Source organism: Malaclemys terrapin, chromosome 5, assembly GCF_027887155.1.
Source record: "Malaclemys terrapin pileata isolate rMalTer1 chromosome 5, rMalTer1.hap1, whole genome shotgun sequence".
Taxonomy (NCBI): Eukaryota; Metazoa; Chordata; order Testudines; family Emydidae; genus Malaclemys; species Malaclemys terrapin.
Genome location: NC_071509.1, coordinates 3,198,793 through 3,226,307, shown reverse-complemented (window position 1 = coordinate 3,226,307; position 27,515 = coordinate 3,198,793). Strand labels below are relative to the sequence as shown.

The 27,515-nt window shown below is 48.7% G+C and overlaps 1 protein-coding gene across 1 annotated transcript; it reads right to left on the bottom strand.

Moving 5' to 3' along the window:
• ANKRD53 (ankyrin repeat domain 53) lies at positions 1-27,495 on the bottom strand. The gene is made up of 5 exons (XM_054029645.1): positions 27,355-27,495; positions 14,722-14,921; positions 13,756-13,920; positions 7,353-7,473; positions 1-684 (listed from the first exon to the last, which is right to left on the bottom strand). Exons 1-5 carry the CDS (start codon positions 27,493-27,495, stop codon positions 1-3), a joined length of 1,311 nt encoding a protein of 436 aa, XP_053885620.1.
• Between the last annotated feature and the right edge of the window lie 20 nt (positions 27,496-27,515).

Here is a 27,515-nt window from a genome sequence, read left to right as displayed (position 1 = left end):
CTAGCCGCCGTAGTTGATTGCAGAGAGGTGAGCCTTTAGCGTAGCTCGGAATGCTGGGTCCAGAGTTTCCCGCAAGCTCACAGCCATTTGGTCCGTCCACCTGTGCTCCAGGCTTGGGAGACGCTTCCTTTTCACATCGAAGATATGCGAGGGTTTAAATCCCTGCGGCATCGTTACTCTGATGGGCCGAGTGTGGGGATACAGGCTCCTCTCGATCACTTCATAGGGCAGGTTGGGGACGGGGGAGAGTCTGCCATTGTAAGCCATTTCGATCACCGGCTGTCCGTGCGAGTCCTTGGAGAGAAACAAGAAGGAGCTGAAGTCATGATCCCCACAGGCCTCGGGGTCGGTGCCCAGCCGGACTGTTGTAGGTCGGAATATGTCTGTCACCAGAGGGGAGGATGGATTGACGCTGGCATTCCAAGTGCGCTGTGATTTCCCAGTGGGGGGCTGAGCAGGGGCAGATAAACGAGGTTCCCCTTTAACTTTAGCCCTAGGCTTGGTAGGTACGCTGATTTTTTTTTCTCCAGGAGGTGGTTTGGCCACTTCCTTCTTGGGGACAGCATCCAGCTTCGCTCTGTCCTCGGGAAAATGCATCCTTTTAGCAGAGTCAGGCAACTGCTGTTGCTGCTTCATTCTAAGCCAGTTAGAAAATGCCACTGTATTCAAGAGTTCCTGCTCCCTCTGTAATAAACACACACAGAACCAAGTCAATCCTGTGTCATTAGATCGAACATTCGTCACCCAGACGAGGCCATAGAATCATAGAAGATCAGGGTTGGAAGGGACCTCAGGAGGTATCTAGTCCAACCCCCTGCTCAAAGCAGGATCAACCCCAACTAAATCATCCCAGCCAGAGCTTTGTCAGGCCGGGCCTTAAAAACCTCTAAGGAAGGAGATTCCACCACCTCCCTAGGTAACGCATTCCAGTGCTTCACCACCCTCCTAGTGAAATAGTGTTTCCTAATATCCAACCTAAACCTCCCCCGCTGCAACTTGAGACCATTGCTCCTTGTTCTGCCATCTGCCACCACTGAGAACAGTCATATTATGTTAAACAGCCATATTAGGTTAAAACGTGTTAAGGAGCCAGAAAGCCTGGCAGGTGGTTTCTAAACGTTATTTGGTAGGGGGAGGTCTTTCCTCTGAATCAGTGCTGAATGACACGCTACTCGAAGACCCCGTGATGCTGCAGCTGCCTTCTTCCTTAGATGTAATGTTAATTCAGTGTCCTGAGTTCTGGCCACATTCCAGCTCATGTTAATATTTTGCCTACCTAAAAATTCCCCCTGTGGTTTCCTGGGGCATAGTGTTCAATTCCTGTCCTGAACTCTCGGGTCCTGTCAGCATGTGCTCGGAAGCAGCTGCTGCAGTCCACCCTAGGGGCAATGCATTGCAGGGGGGCAAAATGAGTAGTGCGTCTAAAAAGTCAAGTGCAGCCCAGGCGAAAGTAGGCAAATACCTCAACAGGATCTGCGCTAAGGGCTTCCCTCTGGCTGCCTATGCAAATGAGGCTAGAACAACTCCCGCTCGAGAGGATTTTTAACACTCATGACCAGATCTGAGTCCAAAGAAATGGCTTGGCTGTCACTAGGGCAGCAGTTGAGGTGCAGGGTTGGGCCGTGGGCTTTGTGATTCACTGATTTGTATTTACATTTTCACAGGTTTTTAATGTCTCAGCACGAGGTCCAAAATGCCATGAGAAAAGGTACCCCATAGCCTGGGTCTTTCTCCTGCCCAGTGGACATACCGTGAGGAGATGAGATCTTAGCATTGTTGTGGTCCCTCAAACAGCTTAAAGCATTAAAATGCCATTGACAATATAAACATCATAACCCCTATTTCTTCTATAGATCAAAGCGCTTCATAATCTTGCATGTATTTATCCTCACAACCTCCATGTGAGGCAGAGAAGCATTATTATCCTCCGCTGGAGAACTGAGGGGCTAAGTGACTTGTCCAAGGTCACACAGGAAGTTCATGGCAGAGCAGGAAATTGAACCACATCCAGGTCTGGGCCCTACCACTGGGCCATTCTTCCCTCCCCAGAAACACAGCGTCTGGGTCAGATGCTGTTGTTCTGCAGCCCTCTATCTCATAGAGCTGGAAGGAATCCTGAAAGGTCATCGAGTCCAGCCCCCTGCCTTCACTAGCAGGACCAAATACTGGTTTTGCCCCAGATCCCTAAATGGCCCCCTCAAGGATTGAACTCACAACCCTGGGTTTAGCAGGCCAATGCTCAAACCACTGAGCTATCCCTCTCCCCTCACAATGCCTACTCTTGCTGATGGTAGTATTATAGAATCATAGACAGGTAGGGCTGGAAGGGGTCATCAAGTCCAGCTCTGTGCGCTGAGGCAGGCCCAAGTACACCTAGATCATCCCTGACGGGTTTGTCCAACCTGTTCTTCACAACCTCCAGTGATGGGGATTCCACAACCTCCCTCGGACGCCTGATCCAGAGCTGACCTCCCTTAAGAGTTGGAAAGCTTTTCCTACAATCTAACCTAAGTCTCACTCACTGCCCGTTACTTCTTGTCCTACCTTCAGTGGACACAGAGAACAATTGATCGCCATCTGCTTTATAACAGCCCTTAACATGAAGACTGTTACGAGGTTCCCCCCGTTCCTCCCACTCTTTTTTTCTCAAGCCTACACATGCCCAGTTTTTTTAACCTTTCCTCATCGGTCAGGTTTTCGAAACCTTTTCTCGTGTTTCTTGCTCTCCTCTGGACTCTCTCCAATTTATCCACATCTTTCCTCAAGTGTGACACCCAGAATTGGACACAGTACCCCAGCTGAGGCCTCACCAGTGCCGAGCAGAGCGGGACAATTACCTCCTGTGTCTTACAAAAAACATTCCTGTTACCACCCGCAGAATGACATTAGCCTTTTTTGCAGCTGCATCACACCGTTGGCTCATATTCAATTTATGATCCACTCTAACCCCCAGACTCTTTTCAGCAGGACTGCCACCTAGCCCGTTATTCCCCAGTTTGTTGCTGTGCATTTGATTATGCTTCCTAAATGAAGTACTTTGCATGGTCTTTATTGAATTTCAGCATGTTGATTTCAGTCAAATTTTCTAATTTGTCAAGGTCATTTTGAACTCTAATCCTGTCCTCCAAAGTGACCCATCTTGGGATCATCCACAAATTTTAGAAGCATGCTCTCCACTCCATTAACCAAGTCATTAATGAAATGATGCCACTAGTGTGACAGCGAACCATTGATAACTACTCTTTGAGTCGGTCTTTCAACCAGTTGTGCACCCACCTCACAGTAATTTCATCTAGACCACATTCCCTTGTTTGCATATGAGACTATCATGTGGGACTGTGTGAAAAGCCTTACTAAAATCAAGCTATATCGCATCTACTGCTTCGCCCATCCACTAGGCCAGTAACCCCGTCAAAGGAGGAAGTTAGGGTTGTTTGGCATGATTTGTTCTTGACAAATCCCTATTGGCTATTCCTTATGACTCTGTTATCCTCTAGGTGCGTACAGAATGACCGTTTAATCATTTGTTTAGCATGTTTCAGGTATTGAAGTTAGACTGACTGATCTACAGTCCCTCTGGGTTTTCTTTGTTCCCCCTTTTAATAAGTACTATGTTTGCACTTGTCCAGTTCTCTGGGTCTTCATCTGTCCTCCATGAGTTCTCAAAGATCATTGCTAATGATTCTGAGATTGCTTCAGTTAGTTCCTGAAGTACCCTAGGATGAATTTCTTCAGGCCTTGCTTACTTTCATACATCTAATTTATCTCAATATTCTTTAACCTCTCCTTTCCCTATTTTGGCTTGGGTTCCTTCCCTCTTGTTAGTCAACATAGTTCATATTATCTGGCCACCATTTACCTTTTTAGTGAAGACTCAAGCAAAACAGGCATTAAACACCTCTGCTTTCTTGATGTCATCAACTAGTTCTGCTGCCCCACCAAGGAGAAATCTAGGGCCAGCAGAGTTAAGGACAATAAGTATGTTTTTAAAAAATACTAGAAACAAAAAGAATCCTGACCATGGAATTGGCCCATCACTAGGTGGACAGGGTAGAGTTATCAATAATAATGCAGAAAAGGCACAAGCCATTCAATAAATATTTCTGTTCTGTATTTGGAGGGAAAACAGATGGTGCAGTCTCACCATATGGTGATGTTAACATTCTTTCCACTTCATCTGGAGGATGTTAAACAGAAGCTACTCAAGCTAGATATTGTTAAATCAGCAGGTCCAGATAACGGGCATCCAAGAGTTTTAAAAGAGCAGGCCGAGGAGCTTGCCGAACCGTTAATGTTGATTTTCAATAAGTCTTGGAGCACAGGGGAAGACTGGAAGAAAGTGAATGTTGTGCCAATTTCTAGAAAGAGTAAATGGGACGACTCAAGTAATTTTAGGCCTGTCAGCCTGACATCGATCTTGAGCAAGATAATGGAGTGGCTCATATAAGACTTGATTAATAAAGAATTCAAGGAGAGTAATGTAATTAATGCAACTCAGCATGGGCTTATAGAAAAGAGATCCTATCTAACTAACTTGATTTTCTTTACGAGATTACAAGTTGGTTGATAAAAGTAACAGTGCTGATGTAATAGACTTAGACTTCTGCAAAGCCTTTGACTTGACACTGCATACCATTTTGATTAAAAAAACTATAATTCTATAAACTTAACATGGCCCACATTAAATGGATGAAAAACTGGCTAAGTGACAGATCTCCAAATGTAACTGTAAATGGGGAATGATCACTGAGTGGATATGTATCCACTGAGGTCCCACGGGATGTTTCTTGGCCCTAGGCTATTCAACGTTATTATCAATGACTTGGACGAAAACATAAAATCATCATCTTAATAAAGTTTGCAGATGATACAAATTAGGGGAGTGGTAAATAGAGAGGACAGATCACTGATTTAGTGCGATCTGGATCATTTGGTAAACTGGGCGCAAGCAAACGATACACATTTTCATACTGCTAAATATAAATGTATACAAATGAGGGCAGGGGACTGGACTCGATGACCTCTCGAGGTCCCTTCCAGTCCTAGAATCTATGAATCTATGAATCTAGGACCAAAGAATGCAGGCCATATTTACAGGATGGGGGACTGTCACTGGGAAGCAGTGACGCTGAAAAAGATTTGGGGGTTGCGGTGGATCCTCTATCCCTGACAATGTTTAAATTGAGATGGGATGTTTCTCTAAAAAGCTCGGCTCTGGGAATTATTTTGGGGAGTTCTCTGGGCTGTGTTACACAGTAGGTCCGACTAGGTCCGGCTACCACAGTGGTCCCTTCTGGCCTTGGAATGTATGAATCTGTAATGAGAGGACCTACGCTTTGCGCTGGGTGTCGTACAGAGTAAACGACAATCCTGAGAAGCGGCCGAAAAGCTAGCCAGACCTCTGAGGCCAGGGTGAAACAGACCTGTTAAGTCACTGAGTCCATCAGCTTCCTGACAGGCACAGCATCCCTGTGACAGAAGATCTCTCTGATATTGAGCTGACTGGACAGATTTCGACAGTATATCCCTATAACCAGGCTAGCCTGTAGTCAGAAGACAGCAGCTGCAGCTTTGCTCATGGGTTGTGGCCCCGGGGGCAGGATTCATCATAACGCAATTAAGCCCATGACTAACTTTCATCCTCAAATCTGACTCTCAGCGAGGCCAGGTGACATCTCTATGCAAATTGATTTGGCATGGATTCTTACAGAGCAGGGGCAGGCAAAGTGCAGCTCCCCCCTGCATGCTATGTAGAGCTGACGGGGAATTGTTTGACTAAATGTTGTTTTTTTTCATTGGAAAATGCTGTGTGGGGGGGGTGGGAAATAGCTGTTGGCTGTTCCGTGGTGGGTTTGGCTAGTGGCATGCAGCTCCACCTTGAGCCAAGCGGCTCATCCCACTCTTGCATTATTGCTCACACCCTAGGGGGACAAGGAGTACTGGGCTAGTGGATGGGACGGAGTCGGTGCTTCTGCTTAACAGGGGACTGAGGCATCCTGGCTGAATGAAGCAAGCTACATCCTCCCTCCGGAGGCGGAGTGCGCCACCTGGTGTCTCAGGAGAACTCTACCCGCCGAGCGAGGGGTGTGAGTCCCTGCTCGTGTGCACACACTCCTGCTAGCTCTCATCAAGCTCGCACACGTACACAGCAGCGTGGCACGAGTAGTAGCAGTGGAAACGCAGCTCAGCCGTGCTGAGTACGAACCCACCTGGGGGTACTGACCACGGCTAAGCTGGGCCTCCACTGCCACCACACACGCTCCCGTGGCTACACTGTTATGCTACTAGCGGTAGCAGGGAGATCATGCCCCTCGCTTGCAGGGAGATGTAGCCTCGGCTACATATGAACACCGAGACAAGCATATCTGCACAGCTCTCACACCCCTTCAGGCCCTCAGGCATAAGATTCGGGGTGGCGGGGAGCAGGCAATGCTGTTTTTGTGAGTCTTTGGAGTGACTAATGAACAAGGAGGAAGAATTATTCTGGTAGTGAACGGGTGAAATGAGGAGCAACGGAATGAGATCAGGAAAGGGGAAACTTCAACTGAGTAACAGGAAAAGGTTCCAGACAATGAGATTTGTTAGGCAGCAGAAGGGCAGGAAACACATTTAGAAATGGACACGGTAAAACAGGGAACCATCCTACCCTGGGGGTGACCTAAGAAGTCTCTTCCAGCTTAGGCCTTGTCTACACTACACTGTTAGGTCGACATACGGCAGCTTACGTGGACCTAACTCCGGAAGCATCCACACGAAAATGTCGCTCCCACTGATTTAACTCGCACACTACCCCACCTTCATAACTCCACCTCCGCGAGAGGCGGAGCGCTTAGGTCAATGTAGTTAGGTTGACGCAACATCAGCGTGGACACTGGGTTGCTTACGTCAACTGTTGCTACCTTTCAGAAGCCGTCCCACAATGCCCCACACCGAATTCAATCGGTGCAGGCGCTTCTGGTGAGGACGCGCACCGCCGACACCAGGAACGTAGCGTGGACATGCAAAAGGAACTTAATTACTGTGGTGGCTGTACGCCGACATAACTGAGATAGACTTCATTTTGTAGTGCAGACTTGCCCTCAGATTCAGTGGGCTGCGGCACAGTTTGCCAAGGGGTAGGGGCCCTCACAATTGAGTGCGTTAACACCTGGAGCGCTGGAGAAGTTCTCACAAGAACCAGTGCTGCTGAGGGGCTGAACTAGTTGGGCATTAATAGTCTTTTCCACCCTTAACTACCTTGTAGGTTGCTAGTTGGCAACAAGGCCAGCAAAAGACCTTTTATTTTAACTAGAAACCAAAAATGGTCAGGAGAGGCCCTGGCTCTGCCGGTGCTACAGCTGTGGTGATCTTACCTTATCTATCTTCCAGAAGTTTTGTTCGGAGCGCTGACATTCACTTTTGATTTGGTTCAGTTTGTGCATTTCGCGAGCAAAATTGCGCTTGTCTGTTTTCCACATGGCATCACTCAGGTACCTGGAGAATTACAGACCGGTCAGCTTAACTTCAGTACCCAGAGAGCTAAAGGAGCAAATAATCAAGCAATCAATTTGCAAACACCTAGAAGACAATAAGGTGATAAGTAACAGTCAACATGGATTTGTCAAGAACAAATCGTGTCAAACCAACCTGATAGCTTTCTTTGACAGGGTAACAAGCCTTGTGGATGGGGGAAAGTGGTAGATATGGCATATCTTCCCTTTAGTAAGGCTTTTGATCGCATGACCTCGTAAACAAACCAGAGAAATATAACATAGATGGAGCTATAAGTGGGTGCATAACTGATTGGAAAGCCCTTCACAGAGAGTAGTTACCAGTGGTTCACAGACAAGCTGCAAGGGAAGGGCATATCAAGTGGGGTCCAGGGCCGGCTCCAGGCACCAGCCTGGCAAGCAGGTGCTTGGGGCGGCTGCTCCGGAGAGGGGCGGCACGTCCAGCTATTCGGCGGCAATTCGGCAGACGGTCCCTCACTCCCGCTTGGAGCGAAGGACCTCCCGCCGAACTGCCGCCGCAGATTGCAATCACGATCGCAGCTTTTTTTTTTTTGGCTGCTTGGGGAGGCCAAAACCCTGGAGCCGGCCCTGGTGGGGTCCCACAGGGATCGGTCTTGGATCCGGTTCTGTTCAATATCTTCATCAATGATTTAGATAATGGCACAGAGAGTACACTTCTAAAGTTTGCAGATGATACCAAGCTGGGAGGGGTTGCAAGTACTTTGGAGGAGAGAATTAAAATTCAAAATGATCCGGACAAACTGAAGAAATGGTCTGAAGTAAATTCAATAAGGACAAATACAAAGTACTCCATTTAGGAAGGAACAATCAGTTGCACACATACAAACTGGGAAATGACTGCCTAGGAAGGAGTACTGCAGAAAGGGATTTGGGGGTCACAGTGGATCACAAGCTAAATATGAGTCAACAGTTTAACACTATTGCAAAAAAAGCAAACAGCATTCTGGGATGTATTAGCAGGAGTTTTGTAAGCAAGACATGAGAAGTAATTCTTCCACTCTACTCTGCACTGATTAGGCCTCAACTGGAGTATTGTGTGCAGTTCTGGGCACCACATTTCAGGAAAGATGTGGAGAAAGTCTAGAGAAGAGCAACAAAAATGATTTAAAGGTCTAGAAAACATGACCTATGAGGGAAGATTGAACAAATTGGGTTTGATTAGTCTGGAAAAGAGATGACTGAACAGGGACATGATAACAGTTTTCAAGTACATGAAAGGTTGTTACAAGGAGGAGGGTGAAAAATTGTTCTTGTTAACCTCTGAGGATAGGACAAGAAGCAATGGGCTTAAATTACAGCAAGGGAGGTTTAGGTTGGACATTAGGAAAAACTTCTTAATTGTCAGGGTGGTTAAGCACTGGAATAAATTGCCCAGGGAGGTTGTAGAATCTCCATCATTGGGGATTTTTAAGAGCAGGTTAGACAAACCCCTGTCAGAGATGGTCTAGATCAGGGATCTCAAACTCAAATGACCACGAGGGCCACATGAGGACTAGTACATTGGCTTGAGAGCCGCATCTCTGACCACCCTCCACCGTCTGCCCCCGCCACCACTCCACCCCTTCAATGAGGCCCTGCCCCTGCCCCGCCTCTTCCCAGCCCCCATTCTAGCCTCTTCCCCAAAGTCCCCGCCCCAACTCCGCCCCCTCCCCACATGCCCACTTCTGCTCTGCCTCTTCTCTGCCTCATCCCCTGAGCGCGCGTCTCCCTGCTCCTCCCTCCTGGAAAGCGCTAAGCGCCGCCAAACAGCTGTTTCGTGGCAGGAAGCGCCTGGAGGTAGGCTGAGGCACGGGGATGCGGTGTGCTGGGGGTAAGGGGGTATGGCGGGGGAGGGGAGCTTGGCGGCCACAGGAAATAACTCCACGGGCCGGGTTTTTGAGACCTCTGGTCTAGATAATCCTTAGTCCTGCCATGAGTGCAGGGGACTGGACTCGATGACCTCTCGAGGTCCCTTCCAGTCCTATGATTCCATGATTCTATGATCAGCAATACGGAGCCGGATGAGAAAGGCTCAGTACTTGGAACTTAAGGCTTCGGGTGGTTTGTTTTGGCTTTTAAGTAATTTCATCTGCGGAGGTTTAATACCACAAACAAATCTAAACCCCTAAAACCCAAAGCTGTTAGAACAGGACCAGCCCTGCCTGCCTTACCCCGAAGGCTTAGTCCCACTGAAGTCATTGGAGCCAGGGCCGGCTCTAGCTTTTTTGCTGCCCCAAGCAGCAAAAAAAAGCGCCGCTCCCCAAGCCACCCCGCCGAGCGCCGCGCCGCCCCCCCGCCGAGCGCCGGAGCCCGCCCCCCCTGCGCCGAGCGCCGCCGGAACCCCCCTCCAGCACCGCGCCCGCGCCGCCTCCTCGCCGAGCCCCGCGCAACCGGAGCCCGCCCCCTCAGCGCCGCGCCGCCAGAGCGCCCTCCCCGCGGAATGTCGCGCCGCGCTCCCCCCGCCGCCCCTTACCAGGTGCCGCCCCAAGCATGTGCTTGGGTGCCTGGTGCCTGGAGCCGGCCCTGATTGGAGCGTCTCCTTTGGGTAAAGCAAAGAAGATTTGCCCCTTGGTCTGATTTCAGAAAAGGATATTTCTTTCTTGTGCATTTTCTTGTAGGGTGGCTTATATCAAATGCATTTGGTAGCATTTCCTAGTTCCGCTGGGACATTTGAGTACAGCAGTAATAGTAGCTTGAAGGCAGACTGCCCTTTAATCTAGTAGAAAATGTCATAATATGCTCAATGGCTGAAGCTAGCCAGACAGACTAGAAATCAGGCACTGATTTTTAACAGCGAGGGTAAGAAACCATTGGAACACTTTACCTAGGGACATAGTCCACTGGCCAGTACTTGCTGTTTTTACATCAAGACTGGTTTTATTTCGGAAAGATGAACCACAATTGATGAGCTAGATGAAGGAACCACTGTGTGACAGTTTCTAGCCTGCATTGGACAGGTCAGACTAAAGGATCCCTTCTGGCCTTAAAATCTCTTAATCCAATACTACCCTATGGTACAAGGGTCTTGCAAGGCTTAATTACAAAGGAACTGTCCACCCTTATCAGGCAACCTCCTGTCTTTAGAGACCATAAGAATGGCCATAGTGGGGCAGACCAAAGGTCTATCTAGCCTAGTATCCTGTCTTCTGATAGTGGCTAGTGCCAGATGCTTCCGAGGGAATGAACAGAACAGGGCAGTTATTGAGTGATCCATCCCTTATCGTCCGGTCCCAGCGTCTGACAGTCAGAGGTTTAGGGACACTCAGAGCATGGGGTTGCATCCATCTTGGCTAATAGACATTGATAGACTTGTCCTCCATGAACTTATCTAATTTATATTTGAACCCAGTTATACTTTTGGTCTTCACAGCATCCCCTGGCAATGAGTTCCACAGGTTAATGGCGCATTGTGTGAAGAAGTACTTCTTTCTGTTTGTCTTAATCCTGCTGCCTGTTAATTTAATTGGATGATCCCTAGTTCTCGTGCTACGTGAAGGGGTAAATAAAACTTTCCTCACACCATTCATGATTTTATAGACCTTTAGCATATCCCCCTTTAGTCATCTCTCTTCTAAAATGAACAGTCCCAGTCTTTTTAATCTTACCTCATACAGAAGTTGTTGCATACCCCTAATCATTTTTGTTGCCCTTCTCTGTATAATTCAAATATATCTTTTTTGAGATGGGGCGACCGGAACGGCATGCAATATTCAAAGTACCATGGATTTATAGTGACATGATGATATTTTCTGTTTGATTATCTGTCCCTTTCCTAATGGTTCCTAACATTCTGTTCGCTTTTTTGACTGCCGCTGCTGCGCATTGGATGTTTCCAAAGAACTATCCACAATCAGGGCCGCCGAGAGCAGGTTCAGGCCCCGGTGAAAAAAATGTTTCGGGCCCCCCGGCAAGGGCGGACCAGCTAAACAGGGCCGATGGGAGCCGGGCCCCCTTCCGGACCCCGGTAATTTGTACCGGCTTCCTCCCCTCTCTCGTTGGCCCTGTCCACAATGACTCCAAGATCTTTTTTCTTAAGTGGTAACAGCTAATTTAGACCCCATCATTTTGAATGTAGAGTTGGGATTATTCTTTCCAATGTGCATTACTTTGCACTTATCAACACTGAATTTTACCTGCCATTTTGTTGCCCAGTCACCTAGTTTAGTGAGATCCCTTTGTAGCCCTTCACAGTCAGTCTTGAACTTAACTATCTTGAGTAAATTTTTTTTGTCTGCAAATATCCCCAAACATTTCGCTCCACAATTCATAGATGTGGGGGGAGGGATAGCTCAGTGGTTTGAGCATTGGCCTGCTAAACCCAGGGTTGTGAGCTCAATCCTTGAGGGGGGCCACTTGGAGATCTGGGGCAAAGTCAGTACTTGGTCCTGCTAGTGAAGGCAGGGGGCTGGACTCAATAACCTTTCAAGGTCCCTTCCAGTTCTAGGAGATGGGATATCTCCATTAATTTTTTTTTTTAATCTTCTATTATGCAACTGATTTGTCTGCCCTTGGTCACTTAAGACTGGTTTTACCGTAACTGGAGTGAGAGGTGGCAAAACCTGGATGGGAACAGCAGGAAGCGTGGCATGTCAGGACTCAAAGTATAATTACACTGGCAAATATAAAAATACACTGGCAGAGCCGAGCAAAGGCGCACCACTGGAGCAGTGGAGCTGCTGCGGAGCTGACGCAGTGTTCACTGAAATGGCTGCCTGAGGCAGCGTGTACAGCACACGTCCATGATAGGGGTACTCTCCATTGCATGCTTCCTTGGGTGGGGGTTAGTGTACATAGAGAGCATCCTCCCCAGCCCAGGTATGGACGGCAGTGACCAGACAGCAAGTGTGAAAAATCGGGACGGGGGTGGGGGATAATAGGAGTCTATACAAGAAAAAGACCCAAATATCGGGACTGTCCCTATAAAATCGGGACACCTGGTCACCCTAAGCAGTGTAGCCCATGAGGCGTGCCATAGGTGAACAGAGTAAAGACTGGTTTAAAAGGGGTGGGGATGTGCCCACGTACAGACCCTACACGGCTCTCTACGGCCTAGTCCTCTACACTGATATATTTAGCCTTCCCCCTGCTGCCGGGAAAGACTCTGGCAGCAGGGAAAGGCTGAGCTGGGAGCTGCCGAAGCCTCTCCCCACTGCATCCCCCCTGCCAGAGCCTTTCACTGCCAGGCGTAGCTCCGCCCTGCAGGGTGGAGGCAGCCTGCATTGCACTGTGCCATGTAGCTACGCTGCCACTGGGTTTTAGGGTAGATGTGGCGTCGGTGCGGCTGTCGCTAGTGGTTTTACTCCACTGTCACCCCCAGCAGGTTCCCCCATGTTTAAGTACTAGTGACATGGAGAGCTGCGGAGGGAACTGTTGATTTCTCCTACAAATGTGTTTATTTTCCCACTGCTGGTTATCAGTTTCCATCGTTACACCCACCGCTGATTGCACCTTAGCTGTATTTGTAAGGTTTTTCAGGCACGGCTTGACTGATTTAGTTGGAGTGATCTTCTCATCTCAAAAACGATATACTGGCACTAGAAAAGCTTCAGAGAAGGGCAACTAAAATGATTAGGGGTTTGGAACGGGTCCCAAATGAGGAGAGATTAAAGAGACTAGGACTCTTCAGCTTGGAAAAGAGGAGACTACGGGGGGATATGATAGAGGTATATAAAATCATGAGTGATGTGGAGAAAGTGGATAAGGAAAAGTTATTTACTTGTTCCCATAATACAAGAACTAGGGGTCATCAAATGAAATTAATAGGCAGCAGGTTTAAAACAAATACAAGGAAGTTCTTCTTCACACAGCGCACAGTGAACTTGTGGAACTCCTTACCTGAGGAGGTTGTGAAGGCTAGGACTATAACAGGGTTTGAAAGAGAACTGGATAAATTCATGGAGGTTAAGTCCATTAATGGCTATTAGCCAGGATGGGTAAGGAATGGTGTCCCTAGCCTCTGTTTGTCAGAGGATGGAGATGGATGGCAGGAGAGAGATCACTTGATCATTGCCTGTTAGGTCCACTCCCTCTGGGGCACCTGGCATTGGCCACTGTCGGTAGACAGGATACTGGACTGGATGGACCTTTGGTCTGACCCAGTATGGCCATTCTTATATACGTTCTTATGGGGTTGGTCCTACTCTGAGCAGGGGGTTGGACTAGATACCTCCTGAGGTCTCTTCCAACCCTGATATTCTACGATTCTATTAACGAGTACTGTAGCTGGAAACTCTGAATCAGTCATCATTTGGTGTGCAGTGCTCACCTAGCACAGCTCCTGTGGGCCCATATCCTGCAGAGGTCAATGGGCTGCTGCCCCTCTGCGTCCTTGGCATGGACATCAGCTCCAGCCTCAACCAGTTCAATGATGCAGTTGAGGCGTCCTTCACTGGCTGCCTTGTGAAGTGGCGACGTTCCGCCCTGGTTCTGACTGAAAAACAGACTGTCATTCCGAATTCTAGTCCTGATTATGGTGGTCGGAGAGGAAAGACAACTACAGGTCCCCTCCAGTTCATCCCCCGCCACTACAGGATTGTGTTCTACTGGTTTCTGGAGCTTTGTTTGGCCTAGATTTCAAGGTCCCCAGTGGTGGGCTTCCACCACTTCTTTTGGAAGACTCTTCCCCAGCCTCTGAAGACAAGAAAATCCTCAAGCCCTTTATTTTTTTTAACAGAGTTTGGATAGGGAGAATTTTGGCCAGGCCTGCAAGTGAATCTCTTCTAATTACAACCAAACTCTTTTCAAGTTGGTGGCTCCAAGTATCAACTCAGTCCAGGTGGATGGCTGGGTCAGGACTGGCAATGAGGCAGAGTGCCTCTCACGCAGAGGCTCTGGTTTTAATGTTGGTCACATTGCTAGTGACTGGAAATCACTTTTTGGGTGGCCTATATGGGATGGGAAGCGACTGACTGTTCCTAGCTGATAGGAATCCCCATCCGAATAGGCCTCCTCAGTGGCAGATGTAGCAGAGAGAGCAAAGGAAGAATGGATCATGGAGACTCAACTTTTCGCTCCTCCCTTCAGGTCAGGATTGAGGTACCTTATGATGGAGTGCTGGAAATTTACAGGACAACTTCCTGTGCTATACCTATTCTGAGAATCAACACAGGACTTCAGCCTCCAGGGCTGCCAAGCCAGCATCTTTAAAGGGCATTAAAGCCACACAAATTAAAAGGGAAAAAACCCCATTAAGATGAGGTAAAAAGTTACGGAGTCTCAAGCCATCACTCACACATTGATGTCTGCCCCCTTTCCAATGAGGTACTGCAAACACTCCAATGCCCTGGGGCCACTCTCCTTGTTCATCACCAGGTGAATGGGTGTCCATCCTGTCAGACTGGCCAAGTTCACATCAACCTCAAACTTTTCGACTACCAGTTTCAGGCACTCCAGTCGGCCGTGTAGAGCTGCTAGATGGATGGCTGAGAAGCCCTAGCAGGGAGGAGGAGGCAAAGGACAATTCTAAATGTTTCTTGTCAGACTTGTCCTCTAACTAATCCACTCTAATGGGGACGCTTTTCATACCAGAGAAGTGTGGGCTAGTGTTCCGAGCACAAAAGCTCTTCCTGGGTTCTAATTTTGGCTCTGACAGTAACTCCTTCTGTGACATTGGGAGAGTCACATTGCCTTTCTGTGCCTCAGTTTCTCCCTCTGTAAAATGGGGCTAATAATATTTTCCTACCTTCTTGGTGTGGTGGTGTATGTTTTTTATGTATTTATTTAGAGGACTTGTGATTGGAAGTAATTGAGAATGGAGGGTTGCAACAGAAACAGTATCTGAAATGTAACAAGATATGTGTGTGTGTGTGTGTGTGTGTATGTCTTTATACTTTGCAGTGGCCACAGTCAACACTGACACACACATCTTTACCACCTGCACCAAACTGCTTCTAATTGTGAAGACGTAGAAGGTTATTATAATTACTCAAGACAACCACAAGAGGGCGTGATGATCACATTTACTGGGCTGATGTGTTACACACTGACATGTATAGAGACATTATTTCATTACAGGTGTGACACTACATGCATAGTATTAACCCTAGAAATCAGTAGTTTACAAAAATAGTCCTAAAAATACACAAATTTCCTCTTGTTTCTGAAGGACCCAGAAATGTTGCCAAGTTTGGGGGACTGATACATGGAGAAAACACACATTAAGAAAAGATGTCAGTTTACTAAAGAATGAAAGGTAGATACTCAACATGAAACTCAATATTATTTAAGATACCTGTCTTTTCAGGTGTTACTTTAAATACCTTAGCTTACTGAAACGGAAAGAAATCCAGGAAATTTTTGGAAAGTGTAGGGGACAATTTCCTGGTGCAAGTGCTGGAGGAACCAACTAGGGGCAAAGCTTTTCTTGACCTGCTACTCACAAACAGGGAAGAATTAGTAGGGGAAGCAAAAGTGGATGGGAACCTGGGAGGCAGTGACCATGAGATGGTCGAGTTCAGGATCCTGACACAAGGAAGAAAGGAGAGCAGCAGAATACGGACCCTGGACTTCAGAAAGGCAGACTTTGACTCCCTCAGGGAACAGATAGGCAGGATCCCCTGGGAGAATAACATGAAGGGCAAAGGGGTCCAGGAGAGCTGGCTGTATTTTAAAGAATCCTTATTGAGGTTGCAGGAACAAACCATCCCGATGTGTAGAAAGAATAGTAAATATGGCAGGCGACCAGCTTGGCTAAACAGTGAAATCCTTGCTGATCTTAAACACAAAAAAGAAGCTTACAAGAAGTGGAAGATTGGACAAATGACCAGGGAGGAGTATAAAAATATTGCTCAGGCGTGCAGGAGTGAAATCAGGAAGGCCAAATCACACTTGGAGTTGCAGCTAGCAAGAGATGTTAAGAGTAACAAGAAGGGTTTCTTCAGGTATGTTAGCAACAAGAAGAAAGTCAAGGAAAGTGTGGGCCCCTTACTGAATGAGGGAGGCAATCTAGTGACCGAGGATGTGGAAAAAGCTAATGTACTCAATGATTTTTTTGCCTCTGTCTTCACGCACAAGGTCAGCTCCCAGATTGCTGCACTGGGCAGTACAGCATGGGGAGAAGCTGACCAGCCCTCTGTGGAGAAAGAAGTGGTTCGGGACTATTTAGAAAAACTGGATGTGCACAAGTCCATGGGGCCGGATGTGCTGCATCCGAGGGTGCTAAAGGAGTTGGCGGGTGAGATTGCAGAGCCATTAGCCATTATTTTTGAAAACTCATGGCGATCGGGGGAGGCCCCAGATGACTGGAAAAAGGCTAATGTAGTGCCCATCTTTAAAAAAGGGAAGAAGGAGGATCCGGGGAACTACAGGCTAGTCAGCCTCACCTCAGTCCCTGGAAAAATCATGGAGCAGGTCCTCAAGGAATCAATTATGAAACATTTAGGGGAGAGGAAAGTGATCAGGAACAGTCAGCATGGATTCACCAAGGGCAAGTCGTGCCTGACTAACCTAATTGCCTTCTATGATGAGATAACTGGCTCTGTGGATGAGGGGAAAGCAGTGGATGTGTTATTCCTTGACTTTAGCAAAGCTTTTGATACCGTCTCCCACAGTATTCTTGCCGCCAAGTTAAAGAAGTATGGGCTGGATGAATGGACTGTCACAGTGGATAGAAAGCTGGCTAGATCATCAGGCTCAACGGGTAGTTATCAATGGCTCCATGTCTAATTGGCAGCCGGTTTCAAGCGGAGTGCCCCAAGGGTCGGTCCTGGGGCCGGTTTTGTTTAATATCTTTATTAATGATCTGGAGGATGGTGTGGACTGCACTCTCAGCAAGTTTGCAGATGACACTAAACTAGGAGGCGTGGTAGATACACTAGAGGGTAGGGATTGGATACAGAGGGACCTAGACAAATTAGAGGATTGGGCCGAAAAAAACCTGATGGGGTTCAACAAGGACAAGTGCAGAGTCCTGCACTTAGGACGGAAGAATCCCATGCACTGCTACAGACTAGGGACCGAATGGGTAGGTAGCAGTTCTGCAGAAAAGGACCTAGGGGTCACAGTGGACGAGAAGCTGGATATGAGTCAACAGTGTGCTCTTGTTGCCAAGAAGGCTAACGGCATTTTGGGCTGTATAAGTAGGGGCATTGCCAGCAGATCGAGGAACGTGATCGTTCCCCTTTATTCGACATTGGTGAGGTCTCATCTGGAATACTGTGTCCAGTTTTGGGCCCCACACTACAAGAAGGATGTGGAAAAATTGGAAAGAGTCCAGCGGAGGGCAACAAAAATGATTAGGGGTCTGGAGCACATGACTTATGAGGAGAGGCCGAGGGAACTGGGATTGTTTAGTCTCCAGAAGAGAAGAATGAGGGGGGATTTGATAGCAGCCTTCAACTACCTGAAGGGGGGTTCCAAAGAGGATGGATCTAGACTGTTCTCAGTGGTAGCAGATGACAGAACAAGGAGCAATGGTCTCAAGTTGCAGTGGGGGAGGTCCAGGTTGGATATTAGGAAACACTATTTCACTAGGAGGGTGGTGAAACACTGGAATGCGTTACCTAGGGAGGTGGTGGAGTCTCCATCCTTAGCGGTTTTTAAGGTCAGGCTTGACAAAGCCCTGGCTGGGATGATTTAGCTGGGGATTGGTCCTGCTTTGAGCAGGGGGTTGGACTAGATGACCTCTTGAGGTCCCTTCCAACTCTGATATTCTATGATTCTATGAATGACAAAATAAAACTCCAGATTTACTTTTCATCTTTCTGAGCCAGTGAAAGTAGACCCATCAGTTCCACTTGTGTCCAGTCAATTTCACTTGTTATTTGTTTACTTGCAGGACACACTGCAGGGAAATGTTTAAATACCCCTCACTATGTTTTTTTGTTTCCTGAAACATTTCTATTCTCCATAGGGTTTTTAAACCCACCCACTCCCCCTCATTTGTGTCACCCCAAGCTAATGTCCCAATTTTGCAGTCAGGCCTGTGTGGGGGAGAACAGTGCACTCACACAGATCCCCACTTGGGCTTCATACAGGTGCAGAGATCTGTCTGTATGGATCCAGTTGCAGGATCGGGGACTGAAGGGTCTGGTCCTGAGTGGAGCTGAGCCCCGCAATTGCCATTTATTTCAATGGGGGTCGCAGGTGCCTAGCATTTCTCAGGATCAGGCCCTACGCTGACAGTGTCTTTTAAAAAGTTTTACATTCAGCCAGTTAGGCAGGGGGATGGTTATTGATTCTTGAGCATTAAGGGCGTGATCCTGATCTTCCAAAGTCAGTTGGAATCTTTCCAATCTCTTCAGTGGAAACAGGGGCAGGCCCTAACAAACTACCTCTGTCCTCTCACAATAGGGCCCAATCCCGTATGGTGCTGACCACCTTTAGCTCCAGTCAATGGAAGCTGAGGACACTCGGCATCTCACAGGAAGCACTTGGCAGGGTCAGGCCCTTTAATGAAGCAGTCATATTGTTTTGTCTGGTTTCTGCTGACGAGCAAAGATCCCAAGAGCGAAGCTGAATTGTTTTATTTGTCCCCAGACGCTCAGGACAAACACAGCCTTGGGCTGAGTGCCGTTTATTCCCGCGATAATGTCACAATGGCGTCGGGGCTGTAAAAGCACTAATTTTCACAGTGGGAACATTTGGTGGCCAAGGAGGAAGCACTTAATAGGACTGTGCTCTCAGCTAAATGACTCTGCATTTATTCTATGAGAGCGGATCAAAAAGGCTGCTACCTCCCAGCTCCTTCCGTTCAGCAGTGCTGTCGGTGGGACTCATTCGTAAGCAAGCCTGTGATACGGAGATCAAGCTCCAAGCGGTTCGCTTCGAACAGTCACACGCAGCTACCCAGGTCTCTCCATGAAATGACATTACGCACTAGGGGCCTGATCCAGAGCCCACTGAAGTCAATGCAAAGCTTTCCAGTGACTTCAACGGGCTTCCGCTCAGGCCCTGGCTAGCCCCACTGCTAGACGTGCAGTGTTTGAATTGCACACTGCAATCAAGCCAGGCATGAAACAAACCAGAGGATCTTTCTGGCTAATTCAATGTGACCGCCATGAAGACTAGAACGCCTTCAGTTACGTTCTCCTTGGCAGGCAGGAGCACGGAGGGAAGAATACTTCCCACTGCAAGGAAGTTCAACTGTCCTTTGGGCAAAAAGACCACAGCACCTTCATATGGCAAACCCCACCTATTAAGTCTTATTATCCAGCTTGAGGGGCAGTAGCATGCCATTGATTTTCAAGCACAAATCCCACTGAAATCTGTGTTAAACTCATGGCAACCTGGACACCGCTGGATTGTCCCCTACAGTTTATTTTCTAGTATTTCTCATCTAATCTAGTGTTTAGAGCAGGGATAGTCAATAGGTGGACTACGGCCGAATCCGGACCATCAGACGCTTTTGAATGAACCCCGAAATCTTCGTATTTACTTATTATTGTTATTTGTAAAATATTATTTGCTCCGGAGTCTGGACCTTGACTATACCTTTGGACCAAGAAATTGGAGCCTTGACAAAAAAATGATTGACTATCCCTGGTTTATGTCTCAAGTGCTGGGGCTTCTCTTGGGAGATTTAATTCAATGTCTACAGGTTTGACGGTCAGGAAGTCCTCCCTGATGGGTGAATTTAGGCTGACTTTCTCAATGCCATTCCATTTCTCCTATTTATAGCCCCTGAGTTACCTAAACAATTCCTCTGCCTCTTTGGTAATTACACCCTTCAAATATGGACACACAGTTATGTTCCCCTCTGAGTTGTCTCTTAGCCATACAGAATCAGTTATTTACATTTCCTCAATCCAGCTAGCCCCTTAGACATTTAGGTTGCTTTTTCTCTTAATTCCCTCCAATTTACATATCATTTTTCAGGCAATAAAGATCCCATTCTATGAGCTGGCCATCTCACTTCAACTGGATAGAAGAGTCTATTACTTCCCTACTCTGTGACATGCTGACTGTGTAAACATAGTAGAAAAAGATTCATCTGCACATATAGGGAATTTCTGACCAGGTATGGTAGGGTTCAGCTTGACAGGGCTCTGGGGGAAATACAATTTTCAAATTTGGGTGTCTACCATTGGACACCAAGGGCCAGGTTTTTAAAGGTATTTAGGTGCCTTTCAGAGGTGCATGGTAGGATTTTCAAAAGCACCCAGACACCTAAGTCTCACTGAGTCTCATGGGCATGAGGCACCTAGGAGCTTTTGAAAATCCCATGCAGCTCCCATCTCCACCTGGAGGGGCCTAAATCTCTTTAAAAATCTGGCCCTAAACAGCTAGCCTGGTTTTTCAGAGGTGCTGAGCACCCAGATGCCACCGAATAAATTCCCATTAGATAACAGTTCCTTGATGTCATTGGAAGCAGGACAAACGATGGGACTGAGGCCTGCGTGGCTCACAGCAAGCGTCTTAAAAGCCAGATCAAAACTTAACAGAGACTATCTTGGGAATACTGCCCCTCTCACTCATAGCTGTACAGACCACTTCCGCTCCTACTGGATCCCATAACATTCCCGTGGTAGCTATGGAGCAGTCGTTCACCTGGAAGAACGAAGGATTTATGCATTTTTTAACTGTTTTAAAGAAAATTAGCCGCTGGAAGCAAGGGGCTTCAATGGGAATGCTTTGCTAGATCAGAGCCCCAGTGAGCAGCCAACGCTCTGCAGAGCACAAGTGGAGAGCCATTGATTCAAAGGATTAGTACACAGAACCTTTCGCCTCTAGGTTGCTAGTTCAAAGCCGAAAGCTCTCTTTTGAAGTGTGTCTGGTGGCCTTGTCATAACAGTGAGGGAGCTTGCACACAGGCAGTGGAATCAGGCGACCTGGGCTCTAGTCCCAACTCTGCGACTGACTTACTGTACTCACTTGGGCAAGATACGTCACCTGATTGCGCCTCAGTTTTTCCATCTGTAAAATGTGGATAATTATTCTAATCTTTATAAGGGGGTTTGAGATCACTGGATTATAAACACCGTTTTTAGTTATATCTTCCAAGTGCTGTGCAAACATTAATTGCAACAACCCGGTGAGGTAGGGAAGCATTATTCCAGTTCTACAGAGGGAGGAACTGAGATACAAAGAAGGCAAATGTTTTGCCCAGGATCACAGAGAGTATTAATGGGGAAATAGAACTCAGCAGCTTCCCCTGCTCAGTCCCCGATGCCACACTGCAATGAGTTTGGGTCTCAGACCAGTTGCTAAGAGACAAGTGTCCAGCTCACAAAACCAGCATCACAATTGTCCATCACAATGGGCCCCATGTTGTCACTCTTGGCAGAGAAACCAAGGACTGAATGGGCCAGGGGAGCCTGAATTCCCTTCTCCCCAGTTTGCTGGCACCTTTCACCAGCATTACGTTCATCTCACAAATGGGATTTACATTTATATCGGCTTGGTTGGGCGACTCAGCTTTTTGCAGACTTTCCTGGAGCCAGTGCAGGTTTCCCACGGTGGCTGCCATATGCTCATACTTCCCTCCATAAAACTTCTTACAGACTCTGGTCGATTTGGGAGTGCCTCTAAACGAGAAAACAGACACACAGACCCGTCACTCCGTCTGTCCCATCGTCGTCTTCACTTCTGCACAAGGCCTAGAATTGTGGTCACTGAGCTGAGCGGGGACTAGGCTGCAGCCTGGTTTAATGAGTAAGGGCAGGTCATCATTCTTTATATGTTCAATGTTAATTTCCACCCAAGCTGACTTCAGCCCTCCAGTTCCTTTGGAGGGCAAGGTCAGCTATCCTCCATATCGGATGCACACAAAGCACCAGAGGTTTTCTTCTAACCTCAAAGTGTCCTGCGTCAAATTAAATTGAATTAAAAAAGGTGCCAAGTGACTAGAAATCAATAACTTTTAAAATTAACCAAGTGGAGGGGCACGTTATCTCCTCCCAAGTGAAAAACCATAGCTCTGGCTTCCAGTCATTCTCCAGTTACTTGGGATTCACCCTCTGACTGCCACAGCTTCCAGAGACCCTGAGGGAAAACAGCCTGGGGCTGATCAAGAAGTAATGGTCTCAAGTTGCAGTGGGGGAGGTCTAGGTTGGATATTAGGAAACACTATTTCACTAGGAGGGTGGTGAAACACTGGAATGCATTACCTAGGGAGGTGGTGGAATCTCCTTCCTTAGAGGTTTTTAAGGGCCGGCTTGACAAAGCCCTGGCTGGGATGATTTAGTTGGGGTTGGTCCTGCTTTGAGCAGGGGGTTGGACTAGATACCTCCTGAGGTCCCTTCCAACCCTGATATTCTATGATTCTATGTATTTACTTTTTGGGGCCTCTTCCAGGGGGCTAAAGGGGAGATAATGATGTGCTTCCACTTGGCCCCTTTCCCCTGAATGGACCTTTTATCTGGAGAGGGCGGTGGAGGCAGTGGAAGGGGAAAATGCAGCCATCTTTGAAAGGCAGCAGCTGATCTAACAATGCACAGCAACACTACACAATTTGGGACAGGAAGGGAAGACTATTATATTGGTCGGAAACCCCACATAGATATCTAAAGGCCTGAGGTCTCTCCTTGCTGCACACCCTGTGTGGTCTGAAGAGAAATGAATGGTACATTGTTATCCCACACATCATGTACTGAATGTCTGAAGCGCCACAGGACCTGGCTTAGCTGACCTGTCTGTTGGGTCTTGTCTTTTAGGTTTTAAGCTCCTTGGTGCAGAGCCTGTCATTTGCTCGCTATACAGCACCTAGCGCAAAGGGATCAGACACAATTGGGGTGTGAGCGCAATATAAATAATGGCATGAAAAAATATGGTGGTTTGGTGTCTACTGACCCCCCAACACCTGAAGCACAGAGGATGAAATATCTCACAGCAGGAAAGGTTAGTTTTGGGAAGTGGGTGGAGGGGAAACTTTATTCGGGACCTTCGTGATATGTAAACACACAACCCCGCAGACACACTTACACAATCACAGTCCCCAGACCCACCCACAGGCTAACCCGCATATCTCAGACCCAGAAGTACCCCACTGACTCACCAACTCCTACACACATCCATCCCTAGCTTCCTCACAGTGCCTGTTCCCCAGCTCCTCAACCAACCCCCACCGCACGCAACCCCCCATCCACTCCCGTCCCAAACACACACCCCAACCACCCCCTCCCCAACTAACACCCCCAAATCCATAGTCACTACCCAACTCATACCCCCAGCCACCCCCCAGCTCACACCCCCAACCACACCATCCCCACTCACACCCCCAAACCCACAGCCACTACCCAACTCACACCCCCAGCCACCCCCCAGCTCACACTCCAACCACCCTCTCCCCAACTAACACCCCCAAATCCATAGTCACTACCCAACTCATACCCCCAGCCACCCTCCAGCTCACACCCCCAACCACACCATCCCCAACTCACACTCCCAAACCCACAGCCACCACCCAGCCGCCCCCCAGCTCACACCCCCACATCCCCAACTCACACCCCCAGCCACCCCATCTCCAACTCACAACCCTAAACCCACACCCCCCAGGTGCCCTCACCCCCTAGTCAGGACTCCCCCAACCCCACCCTCAACTCAACCCTGCACGCCCCACTTGCCCCACATGAAAACTCACCCCCAACTCCACAGCCCCCAGCTGCCCTCAACCCCCTACTCTCGACCCCCCAGCCCCAAAACCTCCCCCAACCCACCGGTTGCCAGGTGTCCGGTTTTCGACCGGAACGCCCTAAGGCTCCCTACCCAGCTCCACGTGGCTCCCGGGAAGCTGCCGGCATCTCCTTCCGGCTCCTAGGCGCAGGGGCGGCCATGGGGACTCTGCACGCTGCCCTGCCCCAGCTCAGCTGCTCCCATTGGCCAGGAACTACAGCCAATGGGAGCTGAGGGGGCGGTGCCTGAAGGCATAGGCAACGTGCAGCGTCATGTGGCCGCCCCTCTGATACCCACCCTCTGCCCCTGCCCCAGCCCCGATCCCTATCCCGCACCCCAAACCCTTCATCCCCAGCCCGCATCCCCAGCCGGAGCCCTTGCCCCCTCCTGCACCTCAACCCCCTGCCCGAGCCCCGATCCCCATCCCACACCCCAAACCCCTCATCCCCAGCCCCACCCCAGAGCCCGCACCCCCAGCCGGAGCCCTTGCCCCCTCCTGCACCCCAACCCCCTGCCCCAGCCCCGATCCCCATCCCACACCCCATACCCCTCATCCCCAGCCCCACCCCAGAGCCCGCACCCCCAGCTGGAGCCCTTGCCCCCTCCTGCATCCCAACCCCCTGCCCCAGCACCGATCCCCATCCCACACCCCAAACTCTTCATCCCGGGGGGCCGCCCTGCTGTTAAAGGGGTAGGGGGGGGGCTGCGTGCTGTTTGGCCGACGGTAAGAGCCCAGCAGCCCCGCCCTGATGGGGGCCGCACTCCCCCCCGGCCCCCTCCTCTCCCTTGGGGGGCTGGTCTGTGGGGAGCCACACTCTTTCCCCAACCACCTCCTAACTCTTGGGGGGCCGGTCTGTGGGGGTCCTCACTCCCTCCCGACCCCCTCCTCTCCCTTGGGGGGTCGGTCTGTGGGGGTCTGCACTCTCCCCCCAACCCCCTCCTCTCTCTTGGGGGGGCCAGTCTGTGGTGGGCCGCACTCTCTCCCCAACCCCGTCCTCTCCCTTGGGGGGACCGGTCTGTGGGGGTCCTCACTCCCTCCCGACCCCCTCCTCTCCCTTGGGGGGTCGGTCTGTGGGGGTCCGCACTCTCCCCCCAACTCCCTCCTCTCCCTTGGGGGAGCCGATCTGTGGGGGTCTGCACTCTCCCGCCAACTCCCTCCTATCCCTTGTGGGCCTGGTCTGTGGGGGTCCACACTCCCCCCCCGGTCCCTTCCTCTGCCCTGGGGGGCCAGTCTGGAGGGCTCCACACTCCCCCAGCCCCCTCCTCTGCCAAGCGGGGGGCTGGTCTGTGGGTGACTATGCTCCTCACTGGGCTTGTGACGGTAAAGTCTAAGCGCATTGGGGTCCTTGCGCTAATGCTAGTGCAGAGAGGCAGGAAACTGCAGCCCATGGGACAGGGTCATTGCTCTTGGTTGGGATGTTCCACAGTTTAGGGCAGTGTCCGCAACCTTTCTAGACCACTGGGCCCCCTTTCAGGAGTCTGACTAGTCTTGCGCACCCCCAAATTTAACCTCACTTAAAAACGACTTGCTCACAAAATCAGACATAAAAATACCAAAGTGTCCCAGCCCAGGAGTACTGAAAACTTGCTGACTTTCTCATTTTTGCCACCTGATTATAAAATAATATAAATCTTGTACTTACATGTCAGTGTCTCATAGATAGAGCAGTATAAACAAGTCATTGTCTCTATGAAATTTTCGTTTGTACTGACTTCACTACTGCTTTTGATGGAGCCTGTGGTAAAGCTGGGCAAATCTCTGGATGAGTTGATGTCCCCCCAGAAGAGCTCTGCCTGCCCCCAGGGGTACACGTACCACTGGCTTAGGGGAAGGCTAACGTGTGCCAGTCTGGTTTAAGGTCTGGAAGAGCAGAGGCCCCGCAGCCTGCAGGGTAGGCATTCCCCAGGCTGTTTGCAGTCAGACACTGATCTCTGCCTGCTGCTGCCTGCTTGCTCTAAGGAGAGCTTCGGCTGTCAGATTTTTCTTATCTGCTTTCACAACCCATCAGCCTTCGCTGGCCCACAGACCCATTTGTGGATTCCGAGGCCAGAAGGGACCATTGTGATCATCTAGTTTGACCTCCTGTATAATACCGGCCAGAGACCTGCCCCACACTAATTCTTAGAGTAGATGTTTTAGTTTTCACATCCAATCTTGATTTTAAAATGGTCAGTGTTGGAGACTCCCTGGTAAATTATTGCAATGGTTAATTACTCTCACCTTTAAAAATTGACCCCTTATTTCCAGTCTCAATTTGTCTAGCTTCAACTTCCAGCCATTGTAGTGTGCTATAAATGTCTCTGCTTGACTGAAGAGCCCAGTATTAAATATTTGTTTCCTCTGCAGGTACTTATAGATTGTAATCATGTCACCCCCTCCCCACGAACTGTCTCTGTTACGGTAAAGATCTACATTCTGTATTCTCTCTGTCTACCTTGCTGGATTAGAGTGTTTGTGACCTTGCTAACTGTATTCATACATACTATTATAAATATAGTGTGATTTCCTACATGTGAGTGTTGCAACCATGCCTAGTGGGGTTATAATAATACTGCACCTAATTTTGAGACAAGAACCTATCAAACCTCAGAGTGTTAACCAGGAATTCTTAAGCATTCAATATAATCAATAGACCAGGCAACTCTATCACTATAAAGCTCGTTTTCTAATCCTTTAATCATTCTCATGGCTCTTCATAGGTATCATAGAATATCAGGGTTGGAAGGGACCTCAGGAGGTCATCTAGTCCAACGCCCTGCTCAAAGCAGGAACAATCCTTAACTAAATCATCCCAGCCAAGGCTTTGTCAAGCCTGACCTTCTCTGAACCCTCTCCAATTTATCAGCATCCTTCTTGAATTGTGGGCACCAGAACTGGACCGGGCTCTTTCATGATAGTCACGTTGATTTTCTCTAGAGGTTTGAGGCGTCTTCTGGTGTATTTTGCTAAGTGTAGTGACACAAAACTTCTCACAAGCCGATGGTCTGACCAGCATTCCGCACCTCTCAAAGAGTGGGAGATATACACATCTTTAATGTCACAGAATCATAGAATATGAGGGTTGGAAGGGACCTCAGGAGATCATCTAGTCCAACCCTCTGCTCAAAGCAGGACCAATCCCCAACTAAATCAAAGAACATACAAATACATAGTCTAGCATATGCCATTCTTTTGACCTAGGATGCATCCTTGTTGTTACATATTTGTTGGCCTGTTGGAAGACTGTGTTGGTAATAGTAAGATTGAACTGGGCACACTGGACAGAAGTAGTTGGCTGTTGGAGTTTGACCTTCCAATGCCGTGATGGCCTCGCACCCAGCTCCACGTGTCAGAGTCAGCTCTCACACCAGCATTAAAGTCTCCAAGGACAATGAGTTTGTCCTGGTACAGGACCCCTCTGATGACCCTGCTGAGATCTTTATTAAATGCCTTCTTGATCACGGTTGTATGAGTCATTGTTGGCGCATAGGTGCTGA

Coding starts and splice junctions, on each gene's coding strand:
- ANKRD53 (XM_054029645.1), bottom strand. CDS start 27,495: ATGACTCATACAACCGTGATCAAGAAGGCATTTAATAAAGATCTCAGC. Junction 13,921..14,721: donor AAGGGGGCAGACATCAATGT/GTGAGTGATGGC, acceptor TCTGTTTTTCAG/TCAGAACCAGGGCGGAACGT. Junction 685..7,352: donor ACTTCTGGAAGATAGATAAG/GTAAGATCACCA, acceptor TGTTTATTACAG/AGGGAGCAGGAACTCTTGAA.